Source organism: Taudactylus pleione, unplaced genomic scaffold (assembly GCF_031769625.1).
Source record: "Taudactylus pleione unplaced genomic scaffold, aTauple2 ptg000038l, whole genome shotgun sequence".
NCBI classification, from domain to species: Eukaryota; Metazoa; Chordata; class Amphibia; order Anura; family Myobatrachidae; genus Taudactylus; species Taudactylus pleione.
This window is the reverse complement of record NW_028284440.1, coordinates 9279922-9307509: the sequence shown is the minus strand read 5'-3', so window position 1 is coordinate 9307509 and position 27588 is coordinate 9279922. Positions and strand designations below refer to the sequence as shown.

Sequence of the window (27588 nt, the reverse complement as noted above, 5' to 3'; positions counted from 1 at the left end):
CAGGGGTTAGGGAAGCAACCGTCCGCCCCCATCACCACCCACCTGCTTTTCCTCCCCAGGATTAGAGCATAGGCAAATATGCTTTAAGAGAAGTTACCCGGCTGCTCAGTCGCAGTGAAGTGAGGTTCCCTGGGCATGCATCAGTGGTGGGGGCATATTCAGGCAGACCACCTGCATCAATCACAGCCAGAGAACTAGGCCGTCACAGACCGACAGCTCCTCAACCAATAGTCAGTTGAAGGGCGTGTCCTGTTCCCTAATGGTAACGCTGAAATAACTTCAGTGCTGCAGTTAGGGCCCCATTTATTAATGAAGGTATACACCAGCAGAATGTTTCGTTTAGTATCACTATGATACAAATGAAAAATCCACTGGTATTTACCAATAATTACCTCTCTGGCTAGGTCCAGCGAAGTCCTCCTTGTCTGTGGTCCTCCGCTGGGCTGCTGGCAGCGTAATGCTGCCAGCAACAGGGGTATTGTGTAAAGCACACGCGTGACGGTCAGTCTGCGCATGTGAATGACACTGAGACCCGGCAGTGCCGGGTCCCCATTGCCATCTAAAGATGGCGAGAAAGATGCTGGGACAACCTTAGATTACCACAGATAGAGACAGAGGGGGGCACAGAGAGGCAGAAGGGGGTACAGATAGAGGCACACAGAGGCAGAAGTGGTTACAGGTAGATGCACACAGAGGCAGAAGTGGGTACAGGTAGACACACAGAGGCAGAAGTGGGTACAAGTAGACACACACAGAGGCAGAAGTGGGTACAGGTAGACACACACAGAGGCAGAAGTGGGTACAATGTAGATGCACACAGAGGCAGAAGTGGGTACAGGTAGACGCACAGAGGCAGAAGTGGGTACAATGTAGATGCACACAGAGGCAGAAGTGGGTACAGGTAGACACACATAGAGGCAGAAGTGGGTACAGGTAGACACACATAGAGGCAGAAGTGGGTACAGGTAGACACACACAGAGGCAGAAGTGGGTACAATGTAGACGCACACAGAGGCAGAAGTGGGTACAGGTAGATGCACAGAGGCAGAAGTGGGTACAATGTAGATGCACACAGAGGCAGAAGTGGGTACAGGTAGACACACACAGAGGCAGAAGTGGGTACAGGTAGACACACACGGAGGCAGAAGTGGGTACAGGTAGACACACACAGAGGCAGAAGTGGGTACAGGTAGACACACACAGAGGCAGAAGTGGGTACAATGTAGACGCACACAGAGGCAGAAGTGGGTACAGGTAGACGCACAGAGGCAGAAGTGGGTACAATGTAGATGCACACAGAGGCAGAAGTGGGTACAGGTAGACGCACAGAGGCAGAAGTGGGTACAATGTAGATGCACACAGAGGCAGAAGTGGGTACAGGTAGACACACATAGAGGCAGAAGTGGGTACAGGTAGACACACACAGAGGCAGAAGTGGGTACAATGTAGACGCACACAGAGGCAGAAGTGGGTACAGGTAGATGCACAGAGGCAGAAGTGGGTACAATGTAGATGCACACAGAGGCAGAAGTGGGTACAGGTAGACATACACAGAGGCAGAAGTGGGTACAGGTAGACACACACGGAGGCAGAAGTGGGTACAGGTAGACACACATAGAGGCAGAAGCGGGTACAATGTAGACGCAGACAGAGGCAGAAGTGGGTACAGGTAGACACACAGAGGCAGAAGTGGGTACAATGTAGACGCACACAGAGGCAGAAGTGGGTACAGGTAGACGCACAGAGGCAGAAGTGGGTACAATGTAGATGCACACAGAGGCAGAAGTGGGTACAGGTAGACACACATAGAGGCAGAAGTGGATACAGGTAGACACACATAGAGGCAGAAGGGGGTACAATGTAGACGCACACAGAGGCAGAAGTGGGTACAGGTAGACGCACAGAGGCAGAAGTGGGTACAATGTAGATGCACACAGAGGCAGAAGTGGGTACAGGTAGACGCACAGAGGCAGAAGTGGGTACAATGTAGATGCACACAGAGGCAGAAGTGGGTACAGGTAGACACACATAGAGGCAGAAGTGGGTACAATGTAGATGCACACAGAGGCAGAAGTGGGTACAGGTAGACACACATAGAGGCAGAAGTGGGTACAGGTAGACACACATAGAGGCAGAAGTGGGTACAGGTAGACACACACACAGACAGAAGTGGGTACAGGCATGGTCGTAATTACCATAGGTGCAAGGGGTGCAATTACTATGGGGCCCATCTTTCTTGTCAAAGTTGCATATTTTAAGACCCTTCCTGGAGATGATGTGCGCTAGTGGGCGTGTAAAGACTTGCTAATGGGCGTCTACATTGACAAAGTGATTGCTCGCAAAGACATAGTGGGAGTGCTTAAGCCTTAGCGTGTGATCGCCTGCCATGTCGTCACTAACCCGAATTTGCATATGCTAGGAGCGAGCGGCCGCAACTAGCGACCGGGTCTGAATCAGGTCCATAATATCAACAACCACTTGAAAATAGGTGTCTTTTGCACAGGAAGGGTGGGCCTTCGGGGGCCTCCAGCATATTTTTACACCTGGGCACGTCACTCGCTAGTTCCACTACTGCTGAGGTGGCTGGCCACACCCTCTCTGGTAGCTGGCCACACCCGTTAAGCTCGAGCCCCAACCACTGCAATCCCCGGTGGGTCCCAGTCTGACACTGCCGTAAACTGTCACTTTAGTAAAACATTAGAATGTTTTTTTATAGAAATTCAATCAGTCATACAAGCAAATGGAGCTGGCTCAATAAGGTTTCTTCAATAACACATAGGGCTTGGTTCAGAGATGGACACTATTGCACAGCCACGGAGACTTTGGGCCTGATTCAGAGATAAATGCCGTGGTGGTTCCGTACGCAGATCGAGCGATTGTTTGCCATCAAGCGCATTCGTATAAGGCGCACTGCATGTCTGCTGCGATTGAATTTCAATTACGGACACACATAGGAATCCATCGCACAGTGATTGACAGGTTGTCAGTGTTTGGGGGTGGTAACAAGGGGGTGGTCGGAAAACATAGGCGTGTCTGACCGTTTAAACGCCATTACATAGGACTGCATAAATTAGCCCTTGCGATCTCCTACGCAGCATGAGAGCCCTCTGTGTGAGAGAAGAGCTGCCAAGTCTGCGGCTGGTCATACCTGCCGCAAGAGCAAGATGGCTGCTCGATGTGCATCGATGTTACTGATATTTTCCGCAGGTATGCATCGTAGCATGCAGGTAAGAAGGCGTCTTTATGCTCGGATGATCTTTGCAAATGTTAGCATATCTTCGCAGCTGTGTTGCATGTGAAACGCAACTGCAATCGCATTATGGTCCATCTCTGAATCAGGGCCTGCTGCATACAAAGGGCCTGATTCAGAGATGGACGATAATGCGATTGCAGTTGCGTTTTCATACGCAACTGCGAAAATATGCTAACGTTTGCACGCATGTGCAATAATTTGCTAATGCCGCAGAAGGTGTCTTGTGTAAATAGATGCCTCCTGCTGGCTGCTGTGATCCACCGTGCATCCGAAGATGCAGCATTGGATCATCTGTGAGAACATCGCCTTCTGATTAATCCTCAGGTTACTCAGGATGGGTGGTTTTTACACTGCCAAGGCTAGTGGAGTTGCATCGGAAGATGCAGACTCTGGACCTCAGTCAGAGTCGGCCGTAAGTGGCCGCTCGGTCGTATGCATCAGATGTTTCCAAACCACGCATGAATACGGTTAGTTGTGCGCATGTGCATACGAGACCTTGCGATCCAAAATGCTGTTGATCGTACGGCTTACGAGCAGGAAGTGGCTTCCGAGAGTTGATTGACATGAAAGGCCGTTTGTGGGTGTTGATGGGGGTAGTGGTCTGAAAACGCAGGCGTTCCTCACTGTTTTCAGGGCATTTCAGGGGCGTACATAAATTACCTGCAACGACCGACATAGAAGGCCGGAAGTAGTAAAATGTTACTCTGTGAGCAGGTTCGAGGCCTGGCTGATCGTACAGCTTGAGGTTGGGTACGTGCTCTCTCAAGCCCCAGAGTACAATCGATAATACCGAATTTTACTGATGTTAGGAGTGATGTTTCTATTTTGAGCCACACAATGCAAACAGCTAATAATTGTTTGTTGTAGCTAATAACACTGCTAAGTGGCTTGTAATTGATTCAGCTGTGTTTGCATTAGCGAATAATAAGAATAAATATATTTCATGGGGATGGCTTATTCTATGCGTTTTTTTGTTACTTTTTGGTGTAATTTGCACACAACACAAGCGGCCGCAACCATCAGAAGAAAGTTAACATACAGCGGCTGACAACGATTGATTCGATCGCTAGCTGCTATCACTCGATAGCTAGAGGAGGTGCAGTGTTCACGTATGGGCGTCACTTTGGTTGCGACCGACCGGCCGTGCGATCGCTTCCTTTTTCAGTTTTGCGGTAGTTAGGCGTAAGACCGAGTGGCCGCTTACAACCGACTCTGAATGAGGTCCTCTGTCTTCAGCACACCTCGAAAATGGGGCAGACATGAACCCATTTTTGAGAAAGCTGTCAGTCACTGCCCCATTCTTGCCCCTAAATGACAGCAGTATATCAATCATGCTGCACATGGGGGAACCGCGAGCAATCTCGCAGAACAAGATCTGCACATACTCTGTGTATCATCTTGGTATGCGCAGATCTCACACCATTGGGTTTGCGTACATCTCTGAATTAGGCCCATAGATGGTATGTGTTCACATAACAAGACTCAACTCCTCAACAGAAGAAACAACTGGCCAACCAAACAACCCAATTGCCTCTGGGCACTCTCGTGTCTAGAATGCAGAATAATTATTTTAAAATGCTGGCTAATATGTATGTTCATACAATAGTTGTACAATATTTCAGCACTCTGCATATTATTTGCATGTTGGATTATCATTAATTTACATCTCTGACATTATCTCCCTTCACAATCCCGCTTGCCTATGTCACTCCACAAATACATGCCGCCTCACCTGCCAACTGCTTACTTCCTCCCGCCTCCAAGATTTTGCCTGTGCTGCTCCCTAGCGCTGTAATTCTCTCCCTTTTCCTATCAAACTTTCCACCTCTCTACTAAACTTCTATCGGTCTTCTAAAAAACCACTACTTTATCAGAGCCATCCAGCTCTCATCTTAACCCACTGCTCCTTCCTCACTGTATACCCCATCTGTGTCACCCCTGTCTATCAGCCCCTCCCCTTTAGAATGTAAACACTCATGAGCAGGGCCCTCTTACTTTACGTGCTTCTCCTTTCCCTTACCTATACTATCACATACTCCCTACAACAATACCTAAACCTTGGTTGCTTCCGCCCAGCTCTTTGAGTGTTATGATTGCAGATGCAGCAATGGGTATAATCCATGTGCTTCTCCAGCATTGTTTTGAACTGCAAGTAATTGTTTTCTTGTTTTGCTCATTTATAAAGCACTGTGGAGCATTTGTGGCACCATAACAGTAAACGATACAAATAATAATTCTACAGTCATAGCCAAGTGTAGCCAGTAACTACACAGTATCCTGATTGTGTCACATGAATTAGGAGAATGATATCTCAAGGTACTGTCCTGGCTTATTTCATTAGTTGAAGAAAATCAAACCTCTTACTCATACTTGCCTACTTTTCCACTCCCCCTCCCGAAGAAACCCAGAGGAGAGATGCAGCTGACTGGTGGAGAGGGTGGGGCCTAGCACTACGTGTCACTAGGCCCCACCCTCTTGTGGGCAATGTTGCAAATTGTGGGTTGACTGAGAGAGAGCAAGTCCAATATCTAATTTTCATAGAAACGTCATATTGGTCCCGTCTCCTCCCCGTTTGCCCATGATTTGCAGCATTATCCTCCCCAAGGTGCCCACTTTGCTAGGAAGTGGGCATGTTGTGGGAGGGCCATCTACTCTTCCAGGGGTCTGACCTCAAATATGGGAGTATCCAGCAACATCCGGTAGAGTAGGTAAGTATGCTCTTAGGCTGGGTACACACTTAAAGATTTTCTGTCCAACCATCCAACTAATTGATTGGTTGGAATGAAAATCTGGTAAGGTATGGGAGTAACTGATGATAAGCAATTTGCTCCTAAATGCCAGAAAACAGATGAAAATGGTCGTCAGACAAGTTTGTTAAATGTTTGATCTAAACAATTTGTTCAAACAACAGTTTGTGTCCATTTTCCAGCGTTTGGGAGCAAATTGCTGATTGTCATTTGCTTTCATACCTTACCAGATTTTCATTCCAACCAACTAGCTGTACAGAAAATCTTTACGTGTGTATGCAGCTTTACTGTCCATCAAATATTGACCCTAAACCAGGTTAATTCAGCTACAACATACTCATCCGTTTAAATAAGTCAATGTTTGCTTTATGAACAATACAGTAACATGAGTCTATGGGCCTGATTCAGAGATGGATGGCAAATGCACTTTGGCGTATGCGCAGTTGCAGAAAAATCGCTCCACTGAGTCCAACATCGGTATTGCGTCCATCCCGGAATCGGGCCCTCTGTTACGATAAAGCAAAGGGAAGAGTACACAATTTTTAAGCAAACCTGTTTGCACTCAGGATAAAACTGTATTGTTAGATATTTAATTAGATTTTTTGAAAAGATACAACAGAGAGACTTTATAGTGTTTCACATTCACATGAACAGCTTCAGGCGATGAACTTCAGAGTCTGATTTCTTGACATCGCTGATGGCATAATTTTCTTATACTAACCCTGCGTCTATAGCCACACTGCGTCCAACGATGCAGGACCAGATTTGCACATGCGCAGTACAGCTCCTGCACATCTGCAGATCAAAAATCATAGACCACTTGTGGCCAATATCGCCAATGCTTCCGGGTCTGAATCAGGCCCTAAATCAGCAAGTCCTATTGTAACTTATCTTGTGTATCGGATATTATGTATTCCAGAAACTACTACCGATAGGTTGACAAAGTGTAGAATCTGGGGCTGATTCAGTGGTAGATCCAGTGTTGATGTCGGATGCAATCGGCCAATGTTTTCAGTCTACGCATGCCTTCATATACCACTGCGCATGCATCCCGATAATTACCGTGGGATGCAGAATGAATTTGGAAGCAGAGAGAGGCAATGTGGACGAGTGTTCCTTGGTGGCAACATACAGTGTCACACATTAAACACAAGGGGGTGTGCACAATGGGATCCGGGGTCAGGCGCTGTGCCTGAGTGTGTCATCATAAGTCACTGGTGCTGTATTACGCTGTGTCGGCAGATGGTAACTAAGTGTAACGAGGAGCGTGACCTAGATCACAAACCGCCTGCACATTGAGTAGTTAAGGGTGTCGAGATGGGTTAGTTGCATGGATCAGAGCTGTGGTGGAACTACCCCATCTCTCCAGAAGTCCTGGTCCGATGGTTATTTCAGTGCTTAACCAAAAGGTGTGCCCTTAAGAATTGTGGTTATTCACCAAAACGGCCATAGGACAAGGGCTGCTGGGTGGGTAACAGTAGAGAGATGGGGTAGTTCCACCACAGCTCTTATCCATGGAACTAACCCATCTCTCCAAGTATGGGGCACCACATTCTCCCCCCCTAAAACATCATGTGTCCTCTTGTGTTCGCTATACACAGACCTACTGGAACAATAACATAGTGGCTGTATAGATTTGACCTTGACATTAGAGGCTCTGTTACAACAAAATATCAACTGGCAATAGTTTTACAGCAGAAATACCAGAATTACATTTCCTAAACATGTAACCAAATCTTCAGAACCCATCTATTCTCGATATCTTATGGCAAGGACACCTCTAGTAATTCTCTCCAACCTCCTGAGTTCCAATTCTGTATTGGGGCTCTCACCAGCTGACACACTTCAGGCTTGTGGAGCACTAGAACCCCAAACCACAGGAAACCCTATTAGAATAAGCAAATCCACAGGATTGCTAGTGGCCTGGTTTGCAGTGGAACTTAACGTCTCTGCCATGGTTGCCACCCTAGTCTCTTCCCCTGGGGTCATAGGAGAGTCTGAGTTGGTTTCTGTGTACAATCTTCCAGGGTCTGTCACATTCTATCTCATAGGTATGCAAGTCGGGGTTAGACTATCTCACAATTCGATAAGGGGCTGTTTCCCAGAAGGAATCCATTTTGCTATGTCTCTCGTACTTTTTAAACCACACATTGACTCCTGGTTCCAAAGGTTCAGCTCTGACCCGGCATTGCCCATCCATGTGCTGTTCTACAAGTGCCTGAGCCTCTTTCATCCGGTTTTGTTGCTCCTTAACCCAGTCTTCCTGAGGGTGACAAATACATTTCTGACGGAATCCCAAACTGCAAATCCACCAGAGGTTTTCCAACTTCTCAGTTGTTTTTGTGGAAACCTTCCTCAGCCAGGCCTGGATCACCCATTAGGTAGGTATGCACCTAGGGATCGGTATGAAACACTGCCGGAAGACCGTAACAGAAGATTCCGACAGGTACGTTTTTTCACTATTACTAACCCTCTCCCCCCCCTAACCATCCCTTAGGGGTGCCTAACCCTAACCCTCCCTGTAAGTGCCTAAACCTAACTCCCCCTTCCACGTAACCTAACCCTCCCAGGGGGGGTGCCTAACCTCCCACCAGGGGGTGACTAACCCGGGAAGCAATCGGGAAGCCGACTGCCTAAATACCGGCAGCCGGCTTCCCGACTGTCTTATCCCGGCTAGATGTAGACGCCCGCATTTCCCCGACGCCGGGAGATCGGCGCCCGGCATCACGATCGTAGTGATGCCGGGCGCTGCGAGCAGACAGCCGCGGGGGGGGGGGGGGGGTTAGGTTTAGGGCTCCCGGGGGGGACTTAGGGTTAGGCAGCCCGGGGGGGTACCTCACCCTAAGTCCCCCCCGGGAGCCCCTAACCTAACCCAACCCTCCCCCGCCTTACCTTCATTCAGTATGCCGGGCGTTGGGCTCCTGGCGTAGGGATTTTGATGCCTAAAATTAGTCCCGTCGGGATTGCACAATCGGGAAGCTGGCGGTCGGCATTTCAACCTATACAGTACTGCCCAAACAGATCTGCAGAAACACGCACAATTCTCTCTTGAACCTGTTAGAAAAGTGCAAATACACGCTGATAATTACTTTGTGTAATGCTGGTGCTTATGCTGCCTAAGCGGAGCAACTCTGCATATGGATGGAAATACTTTTTGCAAGCACTTTTTTTACAGTAATTTGCGCCCATCTTGCAAACACCATTGCATCCGTCCTACTATGTTTTGCCATCTGGTCAACTCGTCTAAGGCCACTGATTACAGTGATCTGCAGATGATATGTTGTGGTAACTGAAAAAAACAAAAGGGTTACCTTTAAAGTCAGGAGTCATAAATATCGACCAAATTATTACACAAAAAAAAACACAAGAAGAAAGAAAACTATTTAAATTTTATACAAAAAAAAATCTCCTGAGTATTAAAATCAGAGAGCGGAGTACGGATTTTCAAATATACACATCACACACTGTATAGCGGTAGCCGGAACCTATGTCTCTCATCAGTTGCGGCTCGGGCGGCATTTGGCGTTGCGCAGCTGTGTTTAGGTCACGTGGTGTAGCCGGCTCCCGGCAGCATGGCGGCGGAGGGCGCTCCGGATCCGGGAACAGGCAAAAAGAGGCAGCGGAAAGATCAGCCCGGTGAGTTGCTTCAACTCAATGCAGCCGGCAGCATATAACGGAGACATCGCGGACTCTCACGTTACTTGTGACCCACCAACACGTGTGCGCCGAGTTCTATATAGTACCATGTGCAGCAGCACTGTCCTCCCCTGCCTGTGAGGTGCAGCCGCTGTACGGTCTCTGGGGATAGTGTCAGGGGTTGGTTATTCTGGGAGAATGTTTATCTCGGACAGTGTGGTGCGTAGTACTGTTACTCGTGTGTAGGTTATGTAACACTGTAATCAACCTAAGGATGACTGATAAGCTGAATTTACGTAGTTTAATAATCTTTAATGAATTTCTCAATAAGAAAGTTTTGCCCTAGGGGTGCAGTGAAAAAACTGCTGATACTCTAGGGTGGCGTGATTCAAGAACGTTTGGAAACCACTGCACTATAGGGTGCCTCCCACCTACTTCTGCTTATGCAAACCTGCAGAATAATCGCTGCGGCAGCAGGTAAAATTTGTTGGGTCATAAAACAACATTCTCTTTTCTATTGCATAGAGCAGGGATGGGGAATCTCGTATAAGTCCCCTGGAATCATTTTGGTCTGGCCCTCTGAGTTTTTTCTGCTAGCCTCATCTGATTAGCAGGGTGCCTAGATTGGCACCCTGCAAACAGAATCTATGCAGCAGTGACACCTGAAGCGCTTCAGACAGTCACACCGCTGCCCTTACAGCTCCCCAGAGAATTGCTGTAATCACTGGTGATTGTGGTCCCGCCCCCCAAGTTACATCACATGGAGGGGGTGTGGCCTGTACCGAGCCCTCAAATAATGTTATATATATTAAAATGGCCCTCGGACAAAAAAAGGTTCCCCACCTTTGGCATAGAGCATATGACTCCTGTATAATGTGAGCTCCTCGAAAAAACACCCAGAAGTCACACCACACACATTAGGAGTGGGCATTGGAAGCCTACTATCAAATGATGCTGGGTTTCCATCATCAAAACTTTAGATGCAATGTTAACTAACATTCATATGATTAGCGCTTCCGCAAATAAAACCCTGCTTGCACATGCTCAATATCGCCTAATGGCCTTTCCTCATGTTAAACCGTTGAATTCAGCTGTATCTTAACATTGGATGGCCATTGCTTCTACACCATCCGATGGCGGCTACCATTGGAAGCCGCCATTAAATGGTGAAAATGCTACCATCCAAAAGAAAACGTGGATGGTTGTGAAACAACGGAAGCCGATGTACATCCCTAGTACATAACATATGGGAGAAGGAGGTGCGTGTAGTTGGAACAATATACTCTTCCTGTTTCATCCAGAATTTATTAGAGCATAGTAATGGATTTTAATGAAGGCTCTGTTGTGCGCCAGTATCCTGCAAGGGTATTGTTTGGTTACATTTACACATGTAAACAGACATTTTCTATCATGGGGTGTCATAGGTTGATGGATGGAGACCTCTCTCAGAACTGTTTTGTGCCTGTTTCAGCCTTTAGGTGCCCATACACATGGGTGATTTGTATCCGATCCGATCTCTCGTACGATTCCCTTGAAAATTCTTCCCTTGACATTCTGTAAGGTTTGTATTTAGAAAACGTACTATTGTACTAACGACCATACCATCCGATGTATCTTAAATTATTGTAAATCGTTTACTATCAATCGTATGCAGCAAATACACACACTATGCATCTGCTTCCTGCTGTCTTGTCCACCGTTGTCTGTCACAAAATGGAGGAGGGGAGTGTCCAGGTAAATCGCATCGTAGTACAGCAAAAGTACGTACGATGTGTGTCAAATCATACACGATAGGTCGCAATCTTTCTGCAAAACCATCTGATCTATGATGCCGATACACGACGCTGGGGACATCGCATCGTAATCGTTTATGAACACACTACTTATGACACGATTGGTCATTACGATCAGTTGAAAACGGCCATATCGTGTGAAAAATCGCCCCGTGTATGGGCACCATTACACCTAAAAGACAAAAGCTGTTTTCGCAGGAGTTGTATTGAATTTTTTTATTTATTTCTCATAGATTGTAACATGTTAATTTTTGAAATCGAGGTTAATATGCAGCCCTTGTGAAGGTTAGAGCAGGGCTCGACAAATTTTTGTAAAATCTAGGAGCCATCTTAAAAGTTTAGGAGCCAGACCATTGTCCATTACCAAAATATATGAAAGCTTTTATAGACCACCACACATGCCCTTTCAGTGCCCCTCAACCTCCCCACATTCAATCAAATCACCACACATGCCTCTTTAATGGTCATCAGATTCTGCATCATGCCCATACCAGTCCCTGTAATAGTGCCCCCAGTAGTAAGCCCCTTGTAAAAGTGCCGCGCGAACACACATAGTGCCCGTGGGAAGGGGGGGGGGAGCCAAAAGCTGAAGCTCAGGAGTGAGCTCTGGCGTCTGCCGCTCCCCGTTACTATGGGAGAGACATCATGACCCTTGGAAAACTCTGTCGCCAAGACTAAAATCTTAGTCACCCTGGCGACTGGGATTTGTCGAGCCCCGGGTTAGAGGATTTTGAAGAGAATGTGTTTCCCCATCTCTTACATTGCTCTCTGCAGCCATAATTATTCTGTTGATCTTCTGTCATCTGTTTTTTCCATTCATTATTAGATTTTAATGCTTCACATTTTTAGCAGAATAAATGAGCATTGCAGTCATCCCAAATTAATTTAATGAAGCTTCTGCATCCATTTCCTTACTCTGTTTCATTGCCTTACAATATGTTTATCCTTGTTGTAGATTGTTGTTGAATTCACTGTTAATTTGGATTTATCTTGCCCTCAGTTTCAGATGAATCTGAACTTCTCACAGTGCCAGATGGCTGGAAAGAAGAGCCATTCAATAGAGAAGATAATCCCAAGGGATTGCTGGAGGAGAGCAGTTTTGCCACTTTGTTCCCAAAGTATAGAGAAGCTTACCTGAAAGAATGCTGGCCTCTAGTTCAGAAAGCTCTAAGCGAGTGTGTAAGTATCTGTAATAATATAGATGTATGTCCGGGTGTTGGCTTCCCCTGGAGGTTGGATGCAATTTACAGTAACTATTATTACATTTTATTTATAGGGTGCCGCAGTACAGTAAAGGGTACACAGAACATTACATTACAATACAGTAACCAAATTATAAACAAGTACAAGTAACAATTAGCAACAAAAGTCTCCATACACAATACAGCTGGGAAGGTGAAGGCTGTCATAGAAGAGCTAGAGAAGAGAGCTGTGAGACAGTGGGGGGAGTAGGACCCCTGCTCCTAGGAGCTTACAACTACACTTCACAGGTCAATAATAGGAAATTGTGCCAAATAGCACAGTTCAGGAATACAGCATAGATGACAGTTCTTGTGCTAAAAAATAAAACCCTATATGGGGCATATCCAGTTAGATGCGAGTTTACCAAAAATCTTGCAGATGTGAGATATTTGGTATTCATTTTGGTGCAGGGTTTTGATTATATTTTTATTGTGCAACTCCAGATCTGGTCTAATTTTTCCTTAAATCCTTATTCTAAAGAATAATTGGCGGGACTTGCTTCTGGACCCCTGCAGCACCTCAATAACTAAACAACTGGAATTTTTAAATTAGCTTAATTAGTCCAATATTTACTCAGGCAGTACTGTCCTCCACTTCTCCGGCATGCTGAAGTCTTCCCTCCAACGTCTGCAGAGTGTGTGTGAGTGATTTCTGTGTGTGAGAGACCCCTGTCACCACCTGTGAGTGACCCCCTGTCATGTATATGACCCCGTCCAGTGTGTATCGAATGCGTGTGTGTGTGACCTCAGTGTGATGTGCAGTCATTAACCCTCGTGCAGCACCCAGTCCAAGGAGTGTGGAGAAGCAGTGACCGGAAAGGGTGGTTTTGTGTTTTTTTTTTTCCTCTCCCCCCTGCAGGGTTTTTTCCCGCAAAAAACCTAGCGACCATTTTTTATTTATTTTTTTTTTTTATTTTAATGTGGGTATCGGGAGCACGCAGACCCACGATAGTCCAAAATTGGTTGCAATGTCCACGTACTTTTTTGCAGGCAAAGCTTCGTGGCCAAGTGGATAAACCCTATATTTTACTATGTGCATTTCCTTAAGTGTAAATCAATTATTGAAGTTAGAACAATTCTTTTTAAATAGAATTATATACACTCAGTGGCCACTTTATTAAGTTTACCTGCAGGTTAATATAAATATCTAATTAGCCAATATGTTAGCAACTCCTTGCTTAAAAGCATGCAGACATTGTCTAGAGCACAGGTTCTCAATCTCTGTCCTCAGGACCCCAAACAGTGCATGTTTTCAGGTCTCCTCACTGAATCACAAGTGAAATAATTAGATGTTTTAAAATGTGTCAGTGAGTAATGAATACACCTGTGCACCTGCTGGGTGACCTGAAAAACGTGACCTCTGTGGGGTCCTGAGGACCGAGTTTGAGAACCACTGGTCTAGAGGTTGTTATTGTTTAGAAAAAATACCAGAATGAGGAAGGAATGTTATTTTAAGTTATTTTGATCCTAGACTGATTGTGTAACAGGAGGAATGGTTTCAGTATCTCAGAAACTACTGATCTTGGATTTTGACGCATAATATTTAAGAATGTTGTGCAAAACAAAAAATATCAATAAGTGGACGTTCTGTGAGCAAAAATGCCTTGGTAATAAGAGGTCAGTAGAATTGGCAGACAGTTTAAAGCTGAAAGGGAAGGTGTCAGTAACTTAAATAACTGTGTTACAATAGTGCACAGGTTCTCAAACTCTGGCTCTGATTCAGAGCCGGCTGCTCTGACACAGCGCTCGCTCTGAATCAGGGCGTTTTTTTTTTTTTTATGGAGCGGCCTCCTGGCCGCTCAAATTGCTGTGGGTTATCACCCGCAGCTAATGCGAGCGGCCAGGATGATGGTCGCGATGGTCAAGACCATCGCGACCATCAGGCTTGCGACGAGACCCTTGTGGTAGGCCCAGAGAGATTTCGGCTCAAATAGAGCCGAAAGCTCTCCCACTGACATCACTTCTGATGTAAGTGGGGCCGCCCCCAAACGTTAGGCGTTCTCATGGGAACGCCTCTGTCTGGGCAGCCACCCCCCCCGACCCACCCACCAAAGGGGACGTGCTGTCACTCAACATCGACAGCACGCCCCCTTTGGTGCGAGACCCGGAGCGACGGATTGCCCGTCGCTATCCGGGTCATGCGCACGATGGAGCCGGCTCCGTTGTGCGCATGCGCTCTGGGCCACCATCGACCCGGTTGCGAGCGCTCAGCGCTTGCGACCGGGTCTGAATCAGGCCCTCTGTCCTCAGAACCTCCAACAGTGCATGTTTTCCAGGTCTCCTCACAGAATCACAATTGAAGTAATTAGCTCCACCTTAAAATGTGTCAGTGAGTAATGATTACACCTGTGCACCTGCTGGGTGACCCGGAAAACGTGACCTCTGTGGGGTCCTGAGGACCGAGTTTGAGAATCTCTGCAGTAGTGGTATGCAGAAGAACATCTCTGAATGCACAGCACATCAAACCGTAAAATGGAATGTCCACAGCAGCATAAGACTACACTGGGTTGCTCTCAAAACTGGAAAGCTGCAGTTTGGAAAAATGCTGTCTGGTCAGACCTGTCTTGATTTCTTCTGTGTCTTGCAGATGGTACAGTTAGAAGTATGCGTAAACAACATGGATTTCTTTTTTGCCACACATTAGGCTCCTTAATACCAATTGAGCATCATTTATATGCCATATCCTACCTGTGTATTGTTGCTGACAATGTGCATACATTTATAGCCACAGTCTACCCTCTTTCTAATAGCTACTGCCAGCAGGATAACCTACAATGCCAAAAATTACATGCCATATTAAGCTGGTTCCACGAACATGACAATGAATTCAGTGTACTATCATGACCTCCACAGTCATGAGATCTGTCATATTCCAAAGGTACTCTATTGGTTTGAGTACAGGTGTTATGCAGCCAACAAATTTGCAACAACTGCATGATGCTATCATGTTAGCATGGACCAGAGTCTCTAAGGAATTCCAGCACCTTGCTGAATCCATGCCATGAGGAATGGTCTTGCTCATTAGTAGATAGCTGTACCGGAGAGGGGTGATTCTGAGTCGGACACAAGGAAAGCATTGAGCAGCGGCCATTGTTTTCCCAATGGCTACCGCGACAAAAGCTGCTACTGCAACTGTGACTACCTCTGAATCTTTCAGAGTGTGTATTAGTTATATGCATTGTTGAAATTTGTTTAAACCGCCATTTATTTTTTTCCAGTTTATAAAAGCAGAATTAGATTTAATTGAAGGCAGTATGACAGTTGCCACTACAAAAAAGACTTTTGATCCTTACATTATTGTACGAGCGCGAGACCTGATAAAGCTACTAGCCAGAAGTGTGCCTTTTGAACAGGTGAGTACACTACATTTCTGCTTACTGTATTTTGTGGAAATAAACAATTTATAGCCTTGTTTTACTGGAACAAATCATGCCTAATCACACTAGTGTATTTATTTAGTTAAGTAACATTTATGGTTTGTGAATTGACCTAATTTGCCTCATTTTAAACACTACTATATGAAAAATAGTGTTAAAAAATAAGCTTGAATGCAGTATGCTTTGTATTTTTGGTAAAGTAAAAAGATGGGTTAAGGAACATACTATAGTAAAATCATTCCTAAAACCATTTTCTAGACAGCAAGGTAATGCATATTTAAGAATGATACATAATGGTTAATGACTACATTGACAGTGCAGGCATACTGTTTGTGTCACACCTTGTATTAGTTATTATCAAAATGTGATTGGCAATATACCGTAAAGCTAAATCCATGTTGTTGCTTGTCAAGACCATTTTAGTCTGAAAGGCTGTTTATTGCTTTAGATCAGGGTAGGTATTGAATGTGGTGCAAGTTCCTTGCTATAACATATGAGAGATGGTTTTCTATCTGTCCTCTGTCAAGAGGCCACAGAATGGTTTTGTCCTGTGCCTCTTCATCATGGTCTCTTGCCTTCATGTTGAGTACAATCTGGAATTCAAAAAGTCTAGCACACGTTGCATTATGTTTTCCTTAAAGAGGATGAATGCTTAAAGTAGTATTGTCTCTTTTAAAAGATAAATAAATATATATATATATATATATATATTTATTATATATAGAAGATAACCTTCTTTTATTGCCCATTAACTTTTCACAGGCCGTGAGAATCCTGCAAGATGATATGGCTTGTGATATTATTAAAATTGGCACATTAGTCCGAAACAGGGAGAGGTTTATTAAGAGGAGACAGCGTCTTCTGGGACCTAAGGGTTCAACTTTAAAGGTATTTTACAATGTACATCTCTAAGAAATGTATTTTAATTTATGTCATTGGAACGCTTAATTACTCCTCATTGCTTTTATTCAGGCTCTGGAGCTACTCACAAACTGTTATATAATGATCCAAGGGAATACTGTATCTGCTCTGGGTCCCTTCAGTGGGCTTAAAGAGGTAAAGCTTTTATTTTCACTGCTGTTGTTTTTAAGCCACTGTTTGTTTTTCTTGAAAATTATTGATTAATTCACAATATATTCATGAATAAGGTGTTGCAAATATATATTATGGGTTCAATTTATTTAGCCGTTGCAACAGTGTGGAAACTCCGACAACAGCACATCATCTGGCTCCCATCTCACCACTGACTCGCAGATTTTTGCACAGCCCTGTGGAGTTGCAAACAAATCTACAAGTCGGGGGCTACAGTAACTTGCTTGCACCGCAAGCTGACTTGCGACTAATTGAATTGACCCCTTATTGCTTTGGTACACATATTGTCTGTCTGTACCAATGCTACAGTTCATCAGTTTACCATTAGCAGTAATAGTCTTCAAGATGTTTCTCTTCTAATTTTATTGTTTTGATATAGGTACTAACTTATTTAATTTTCATCAATCATTACTACAGGTTAGAAAAGTAGTTCTGGATACATTGAAGAACGTCCATCCAATATACAACATCAAGGTAACTGTTGTGTGAGCGGTGTGTATTTATTTTGAGTGAACGCTGGCTAGTATGCCCATTTTGACAGCAACCCTTTTGCGTTGGCTACTAAGTGGATATTTCTCTGAATATACATCACATTAATAGTCCCTAAACTTTATAGGTGCATTTCAGTTAAGACTTATATTGAAGAAAGTATAGTAGAAATGACCAGTAAATATTCACAATTACTTTTATGATAAAATCCACAATATAGCTTCATTATGTTCTAATTTTTTTTTTTTTGGTCTAGAATTCACTTGGGGATCTATGAACTAAGCCTTGGAGAGAGAGAAAGTGAATGGAGATAAAGTACCAACCAATCAGCTCCTAACTGTCACTATACAGGCTGTGTTTGAAAAAATGACACAGGCTGATTGGTTGGTACTTTATCGCTCTCCACTTTCTCTCTTCAAGGCTTAGTACATAGACCCTTTGGTGTCCTATACAAAATAGGTTACAGCTGTTTTAAAACATTAAAAATGGAACAAAATTTTGTTAACCACTAAACACACTCTCTCTCTCTCTTGGATTCATTTAACATTTCCTGGCCAACCTGGGTGCTTGATGATCAAGGTGCTGTCAGCTTACCTTTTTCTGTATGGCTGGTTGCAGCCTAGGTGGAGATGATCTACTGGGCACAACAATGGAGCAACACAGTGCTTCATCAGAGGTACCAAGATGTCCCCCTCAGGAAATACAATCAATCAACGCATCTCCAAGGAGACTGGCTTAAAATTTTCCAGATCCATGTTGATGCTATGGATGCAACTGTCCCTAGAGCAGAAGATTGTTCCTCCCCCCCCGCCTTAATTTGGCTTATTTACGGAGGCTCTTTACTAGTTCTAGAATGAGCTGTACCTCTCGGATTCATTGGAGGTGAAATACCAGATTTTCCAGAATTATATTATAGCAGGGTTGTGGAGAACTATCACAACCAACATGCAGGGCCATTTGCAATCTGTTTAGCTAGGGGACCTGGGAGTTTCAGGCGCTGAGGGACTCAGTGTTTTCATAACAATTTGGTGCCACTTCATCACTGTGGTCAACAGCAGGTGTGCCTAAGATGCCATTATGGAGCTCCAACTCGGTCCTGGGCGTCCCTGACAGAATGCCAACCACAACCCCTGAACGGTCATGGAAAAAATGCCTCCATTTTACATGGTTGACCACTGTGTTGACTTGAAGGATGTAGACAGGACCAAGTTCAGAAGGGCCCAGCAGACCCATAGCTATCTAGTCTTCACAGTGCAGCTGGAAAACCGGGTGGACCCACCAGTGGTGAAGGAAGTGCTACTGTATAGGCTCATGGACTTGGGCTCTTTACCCATGCTCTGGATAGCAACAAAGCAACTAGTGGTCCCCAGATGGTACTGAACAGCTATTATTAGTTAGCCTATAATATCATGGTAGCTAGCTTTAACACATTAATCTGGTCAAGGCATACCTGGAGCATTGCAGTTTGCTGCCCTCCCATGCACAACAGTGCGGCAGACCCTTTGCTAGAAGTCCAGCAAGACCTAGTTGTAATGGAGGTGCAGATGATGGACACAGGCAAGAGAGATTTTTGTATTAATGTTAGTGGTTCGCTATATTGACAGTGATGAGGCTCTGTCCGTTATGCAACATGTTTACTGATTAATCCCAGAGGTTCTCAAGAGTGGTTGAGAAGAAGGTTGAAGAGATGCTTAAGGGTAGAAGTGAATGTCCTTTCTTATGGCCGGTGTAGGATTTAGTGCCCAAAAAACACCAAACCACCTGATTCTGCATGGCCTACCCGTAGGTTAAATAAAGCTGATGCTTATCCCATGTCCTACATAGGCAAACTATTGGTCCGACTGGAGGGAGCTCAATATATGTCCTCCCTGGATCTTAGTAAGGGGCAATGGTAGATATCCACTACCAAAGATTGCAGGAGTGATCCACACTCATGACTTGTTGGGTTTACTGCCTTGCCCTTCTGAATGGAGAATCCCCCGGCCATCTTCCAGTTAAAGGTGGATTATTAACTCTTGGAAGGGTGTCGAGATTTTTGCCCAGGTAAACCTGGAGGTCATTATCTTCATCAGGACATGTGGATAGTACTTTGGACATACCAACTAGGTGCTAGAGCGCGTCAGTCAAGGCTGGCCATTTGTACTGACAAATATCAAATGGAAATTGCAGAGCTGATATTGGGCATGGGTTGAAAGAGGCAAGATTCGGCCTGCCATATAAATACAAGGCTACTGTAGAATTGCCTTCACCCTCCAAACAAAAAATAATTCCGGCTTCCTTGGGACGCCTGAATACTATCACGAGCTTGTGCCCCAGTATAGCACCATCTTCCATCCCCTGACCAACTTAATGACCAGGATTCACAATAGTCAACTGTCTTGGTACCTAACATGCAAACAAGCCTTAATCCTGCTGAAGACTGCCCTAGCGTTTGTTCCCATGTTGGCTGCCTTGACTTGTGACTATCTCTGCTAGTGGTTTACCACATTGTGCCAGTCAGCTCGTGGACCATTCACCCCAAAATTGACTATTGTCAATTTGGGGCAGGGTCCAGGATGTCTGGCTCCTACTGTGATTTTACTGCACTTTGTTATGCCCAAATCATTACATTTTTTTTTTTTTTGGTCTGTCCCATCTGTCTTATACTGACTAGGTCTAATTATTCCGGGGAGGCTGCTGTAAATGTTTTAGAAACCAGGTCCCACCAACAACTGCTCCATTTTGAGACTGGACGGCGTTGTAAGAGGACATCTCCCCACCAGCGTGCTCTCCTGTTGGGATAGCATTGACTAAAAATCACAACTTTTGTTGAGCTGGTCTTGGTTTGAGTTGGTGATTGTACCTCCAAGTCTTTGTGGACCTTTCTAACTTGTGTACTTGCTAAGCAAGAGGACATCAGATTTCTTACTTGCCCAGCTGACAGAGGAATGAACACTCTGGCTCAGGATGGGGACATTGCCCCAAAGGAATTAGTGACTGTCCCCTTTAGAATAGGGTTGTTCAGTAGGGACGACACCCCTGGCCTTTGTTGCTTGTCGTATTGTGTGTGTATATTTTTAATATTGTTCCTTTTGGACCCATAGAGATGCTGGGCACCCCAACAAGCACATAAAGCTGTGTTCGGCCTGACCAGTTAGTACTGTGTGACAAAAGACACGTGCACCCCTGCTGTGCGCCAATAATGCATAGTGTGCCATTAACTGAGAAGCTCTGTTTCAGCAATCAGAGAAAATGTGCAGAGAGAATACAAGAACACCGCTATGTGTAGTTCATAGCTGCTTCAGACAAAGGGTGGCTACCTACCACAAAAGTAGCAATGGAAAGAAGCAGTAATGAATACACTGATAATTTATAGTAACTATAGAACCACATTATTAAAACTGATACAATATTTTTTTGTCACTTTACTCAAGAAACCTATACACTATAAGCACAAACCTATATTTTTATATTTATAAAAAAATGAAAGAAAACAAGGGGCGCCACACCTAGTGCATTAGAGGTGATAAATAATTAAACTGATTAGAAACCTCAATTATACGTCTGTGTACTGCATAATTGCCCGTAAATGGACTTTAAAGGTATTCTTTCCAGCATGTGATTATTCTTTTTCATAGATGATCCCTCAAAGTGTAAATAAAAATAGAAAAACAATGGTGGGTGATTTATTCAGAATGCCTCCAATTAGCTTCAAAGAGCATTAGGAACTCTTGGGCGATCTGCAAATAACCTTGAATATGAATGACACCTCCAATTTGCATGTCACATGTACCTCACCGTTTCAAAGGAAAAGTGCACTAATGTGTGATATTATGTACACAAATACATTTTATTAATAATCACACAATAAAATGCCTGTACATGAATTAATTAAATCGTAAGCTTATCTTACAAACACAAAAAGCGAGTTTTCCGACAGGTAAGGGTATCCAGTGGTAGGTGTCTGCAGACCAATACACCGAGTAGGTTTCGTCTGTAGATCAGACCCCTGAGGAAACACATTGGTGCATTGGTCTGGTACATTCTGTTTAGCTAACATTGGCCAGAAAGTGCTTTGCACATTAAAGCTAGATTTTTATTAATAACTGCTGATATAGTTTAAGGTACAGTGCTCCAAATTTACCTTGCAAACTCAATGTTTGTGTACTTGATTTTTACCTAACTATAAAACCCACAATTGTGCCCTGATATCTATGTTGGTTGTCCCTAGTGTCAAGATGTAGGGACCAGGTGCTCAGAGAGCGGCTTTATGGCGCGACTGCAGCTAAGATATAAAGGACACATCTGTATATTCTTAAAAGCAAGAGGTGACTTGAATTAGTTAGAATTCAGGAAACTCATATTTCTGACGGCTTAAGTTATTACGTTCAGATCACACAATATTTTAAATTGTTATGTTAACTGTTAACTTCAGGTGTTGTAAATATACATTTATTAAATGTATTTCCTTAGGCTTTAATGATCAAAAGAGAGCTGTCAAAAGACCCAGAACTAAGAACAAAAAGTTGGGACAGGTTTCTACCAAAGTTCAAGCACAAAAATGTGAGCAAGAGGAAAGAACCAAAAAAGAAAAATATAAAGAAAGAATATACACCATTCCCACCGCCTCAGCCAGATAGCAAGGTATAGTACTTCCAGTCTTACTACTTCCACACCCAACATTTTATTTCATACATTAAAATTCCTACATCTGTCTCTATACATTAATTCGATCAACATTTTTCTACATACGTTAATGTTGCCTACTGTGTCTAACCATTTTAAATTGAGCAATATAAATTGTTAAACATCAGAATGGTGCTTTAGTATGATTTAGTTTTTTGGGGGGGTGCTAACATCTGACAGTTTTTTTTGTAAGTTTAGTCCATTACCCTTTTGTCACTTGGTAAGAACACAGTCGTCTTAATAAACAAAGCTGCTTAGGCACAGCGCATAACCCTATATGGTGATGTGTGCCAGGAGTTCCACTAAAGCACAGTAAGAGGGGAGTATTTGTGCAGAATGGACACACCCGGTGTTAATAGATTTATGAAGCAGTGCAAAAGTGACACTTTCTGGATAAAATGTTATTCAGAATTCGATTTTGTGAGTTTTGTATCTTTATTCTATTTGAAAAAGTTTGGACTTTACTCTCCAACCATGATCAAATTTGCTCAACTTTTTCTAGTGTGTTGTTTTGAGGTAAAATCCATTTTAAATGTACTTTTTTTTTTTTGGATGACAGATTGACCAAGAACTTGCAAGTGGCGAGTATTTCTTGAAGAAAAGCCAGAGAAGGAGGAAGAAGTTGGAAGAAGTAAAGGTGACTACCTGTTAGCGCACACTTTTTTTCTTTTTTTGTGAAAATACCCTGTTCATTTTTAATTCTTTCCCCTTTTTTATCCAGTCCAAGCAAGCTGAAGCAGTGTCAAAAAGACAGGAAGAGCGAAACAAAGCATTTATTCCTCCAGAGGAAAAGACCACTACAAAGCCACAAGAAGGTATTCAGAACTGTTTGATTTTTTTTTTTTTTAATTATTATTTTAGAAGTGTGCCAAATGTACTAAAAGTGGATTTCGCTGCTGAATTTAGTTTTTTCCCAAGTTAGTTATTTTTACCATGCCAACTGAATTTTATTATCTATTTTAGTTTTATATGGTTTTAATGTAAATGTCAAAAGTCAAATTGATGAAATAACTAAAATGTAGACCAAACTTTTTTTTTTGAGAATAATATTTTTGTACCAAGACTCTACCACCTCCCAGTCCTCAGATATTTGGATAAACACCTACAAACATAAAAAAAAAAATCTGCCATGACTTAAAGATGGTTGCCATTTTTAAAAGGAAGCGCGTAAAAGAACTCTGGGGTTGATGTATCAAGAGGTGAAAAGAGTGGAGAAGTGAGAAGTTGCCAACCAATCTGTTTTGAGGAAGCATTTATCAAGAACATTCTATAAAATGATAGGTAGATGCTGATTGCTTGCCATGGGCAACTTCTCCGCTGTTTCACTTCTCCATTCTTTTCACTGCATAATACATCAACACCATCAACTATTGTTATATAGGAATGATAACTCACAAGAAATATTTTTTAAAATGGGTCAATCAACCAGAAAACTATAAATTGGATCACTTTAGATTGATTGACCCTTATGGAGTATCAATTTCTTAACAAACAAATACTTTTTGTTGTATTAACGATTGTCAGCTACAGTCAAGTAAAAAAATGGAAAACCTAGTTGTTAATTTGCAACAAAGCATACACAATTGATCCTGTTGAAGAGTTCAAAGAAAGCTTTTATAAATTATAGAATTTTGTTTAAAAATATGTCAACTTTCTGCCATTTTAAATTATGCTGAAAACAGGTATTCTACTTTACACATTTTGTTCACTCTAGCTCCGGCGCCGGAACTAGAGACTGGGCACTCTGGCACACGCCCAAAAAGGGGGCGTGTCTTTAAGATGGGCCCCCTTTTCATTACTCTTGGGGGCGTGCCCGGAACTTGCGGAAATGCAGAGCTGCCCCCATGCGCTCATGTCTCTGTGAATAGATGCCGGGCGCATGCGCCCAGCATCCATTTACCCCAAGTAATCGCTATACCCCAATTTTTCCCTCCAGCGAGACACTGTGACCCGCGGGTGTGGATGGCACCCTCAGGCTGTTTTAGCAGGGCGCCGGCAAGGACGCAGTCTGCGGCGCCCCCGTAAAACAGCATAGCGGGAACGTTAGCTCGTTATATGTATGCTCTGTTTATCACCCTAATATGAACTTCTTGCAAATTCACTGCATGAAGGTATTTTAAGGTGTTGTAGTATTTAGTTAGTGGAGCTGGGTTATCTAGGGCAGGAATAAATTTTTGCCAAGCAGCACATGTTCTTTGCCCTGGACTCTTTTTATATCATGATGAAGTAAATCTTTATATATGTGTGGATTTATATCCAATGGTCCCAGAAAGTGTAGCAAATTGTCTGAAGTGTCAGAGGGCGGAATTTCGCAAACTGCCTACAGCCTTCTGGGTTGAAAACGTCATTTGTGGGTGGGGTATCCTTGTCCCTCCAGTCTGAAAATGTTACCTAGTCCTGGGACAAAAGCAGGATTGCCACAAAATGTAATATATTTAGTTGCCATTCTGGTCCAGGAACTATTTAGTGTTTAAAAATTATAGAATGGGTGAATGCCACAATGTCAGGGAAACAAATTCCTCTGTCATCCCTGGATCTCTGCAATTTAGATCTAGTCATTCTCAGCTTTTTGCATTGCTACTGAAATTTTGAACATAGTTGTGAACATTTTGTTTTACATCAGCATGGGTTAGCCGGGGCAGGAGCAACCTGCAAAGGATATATGATCATTTACCCCTAACTCATTTAAGTCTTACCATAGTGAACCCTTTTTCTGCATCTAACAATTAAAAATAATTTTGGATTTGATCCCTGGATGAATGCAGGTGTTGTAGAGCAGTTATGATTTTGCTTACATTGGCAACTGAATGCCTTCCCCACATGAACCCTATTTCATCGTCCAGGAGGGTAGAAAGACCTTCAATCGTTTTGGGTCTATATGTGGCAGGTGATACCAGGTTTCAGGAATAATTTGCCGCAGAGTTATAATGTAGGGGTAAGGTGCTAGTGCAATAAACACTAACTGCCTAGCGTTCATTGCAAAGTGAATTTACCTTCTAAATTTATTAAGACCATTTTTATTTGTTCCTGAAATAAAAGTTAGAAACTTGATTACTGAGAATACAAATGTCTAATTCGATGTTTCAGTTTCCACCTCCACCAAGATTGATGTAAATGCCATTAAAGAAAAGGTAAAGAAAGCAAAAGGCAAGAAGCTTGGTGCCCTCCCGGAAGCAGAAGTAAAACAGAAATTGTTGGTATCTGACAAGAAGAAGAAGAAGAAGAAGAAATTATAGTACTGGCTGGGACATAGCAACTAATATCCTGCAATGTGTGCTCTTTCCTTATTCAATGGAAGATTTTATAAAAAAAAGTTTTATATCTAATAATTATATTCTTCAAAGAAGATAGTTCAGTCTCTTGATGCTCTTTTATATTGTCTTTGTTAACCATGTGCATTAGATACCAATCCTTTGGAAAGGTTTTCACTGTTGAGGGAGACCTTTAATTGATTTTAAGGCATCTAATGTAATAAGAGGGTATAACTTTTTTAAAGGATACTTGCACCTAAAATGTTTTTTCATCTAACATTAGGACTCCCTTCCTTCCACCCCAAATAGCAGAACTATATAGTGGTCCATGTCATTGACTCAAGTATCTTGTGATTTTGACAACCAGATACGTAAGCCATGTAGCATCAGTATTGGAAAGTGACTGACCGCTCTTTCTAATTCCCAACTCAAAAACTATTAGCACGCACACAGTTCCTTTTTAGATGGGGATTATGTTGGCTAAAAAAAAAATAATAATTTGGAATTATCATTTTATTTAGTCATCAATTTTAAGATGTTGTTTCAAGTGTTTCAGAGTTAATAATGATTTTCAGAAAAAAAAGAAAATCTGCTGCAACATCATATAGAGTTATTCATGAGTCATATTAAATAACAGATCAATTGTATATTCTGGATGTGCTTTATTATCTTTAAATGGTGTATGTACGTGTGGGTACATGTATAGAGATTATCATATGTCAATAGATCTATTTTAATTGCTAATATTATTGTAACAAGTGTGGAGGAGCTTTGATTTAGTGCATAAGTGAAAACTGCATTTACAGTAAACAGTCTATAGTTGGTGTGAAGTCCATTGCTAATAATTCTTACTGTAGTAAAATATCTCCATAGACATCAAGACTAGGTACATTGAAGGGTGTTGCACAGCAGAAAACTCCTTTTGCTATCTTATCTACATATACTATTTTATACATTTCCTTAGTTTTAGCGCCCCACTGCTAGTGATCTATGGCATAATGTGTTGGGTGTTATTTTAGGTTTCACAATTGCTTTATCTACTGAAAACATAACTTGATGGTCAGTGATCCAACAGCATCTATTCAGTGTTAATTTTTGTGATGCTAGTGAAATGTGTTGCCAGTATAGTTATCCATAACTTTTCTGCAGTAGAAAACTAGGGGAAAAAATTGATGTACAGTTTATAGTTTGAATAAATTTGCCAAATGCGGCTTTATTTATTGTAATTTACGGTTGGTGGTTAAATTTATAATGTCAACGCAATACATTACACATGTACTTTTGTTTACCCCACATTTTTCTTTCTTAACGTGTGCTGCATTTTTTTTTTAATTAAAACAGCTAAGCTTGTGGTTAAAGTAGGAGCAGAAAAAAAGCCTTTCTGTAAAGGAAAGATGTAAGGATGCCACATGTACCTACAACAGGTAGTGCAGCATTATTAAAGGGAATGTGTAACAGACTTCAAACAGGATGTAGTCAGGATACCAGCTGAAATCCAAACACTAAAAGCCCGACATGGTATTAATGATAGGTGTCGAAATCCCAACGCCTATCATTAGCCCCACGACGAAATCCCGACACCTGGCGTACCAAACGAAGGTAAGCCGGGTGCCTTAGATTCTTGGCGGGGGGGGGGGGGTTAGGGTTAGGCACCACTAAGGGAGGGTTAGGGTAGGTATTTTGAACCATCGGTCTTCCGCTGTCGGTATTTGATCCGGCGCCTTTTCAGCCACCGACATTACATACCGGATAAAGGTGGGTGAACCGCGCTCACTGGTGTGACTGTAGGAGAAGAGTGGGGGGGGGGGAGGGGTCAGGAGAGGAAGTGTTCGTGTATCTGAAGGGATGGGGGTGGGGAGTGTGAGAGTGCTGCACCTATGGTAGGAGTACCTGATCCTACCTGAGATAAAGACTGGTAGAAGTTGGGTAAGGTGCGCTCTAGTGGGTGAGGGAGTGTGTAGTGTTGGTATATAATCAGTAAGATGTGTAACAGAGAGACTGAAGCAATGGTGCTGGGTCAAAGGCTTTATTAAGTAGGCACAAG

At 43.2% G+C, this 27588-nt stretch overlaps 1 protein-coding gene across 1 annotated transcript; it reads left to right on the top strand.

The window, feature by feature from the left end:
• Positions 1-9464: 9464 nt before the first annotated feature.
• KRR1 (KRR1 small subunit processome component) lies at positions 9465-26770 on the top strand. Its single transcript, XM_088452546.1, has 10 exons — positions 9465-9636; positions 12430-12608; positions 15889-16023; positions 16810-16935; positions 17020-17103; positions 17557-17613; positions 22081-22251; positions 22853-22930; positions 23015-23108; positions 25381-26770. The coding sequence occupies exons 1-10, from the start codon at positions 9573-9575 to the stop codon at positions 25527-25529; spliced, it is 1137 nt and encodes a 378-aa protein (XP_088308672.1). The 5' UTR covers positions 9465-9572; the 3' UTR covers positions 25530-26770.
• The last annotated feature ends 818 nt before the right edge of the window (positions 26771-27588 follow it).

Bases quoted from the DNA above. Each gene is read 5' to 3' on its own strand.
- KRR1 (XM_088452546.1), top strand. From the start codon at position 9,573: ATGGCGGCGGAGGGCGCTCCGGATCCGGGAACAGGCAAAAAGAGGCAG. The intron at 22,931-23,014 runs GTGACTACCTGT...TTTTTTATCCAG, and splicing joins AGAAGTTGGAAGAAGTAAAG to TCCAAGCAAGCTGAAGCAGT. The intron at 23,109-25,380 runs GTATTCAGAACT...TCGATGTTTCAG, and splicing joins CACTACAAAGCCACAAGAAG to TTTCCACCTCCACCAAGATT.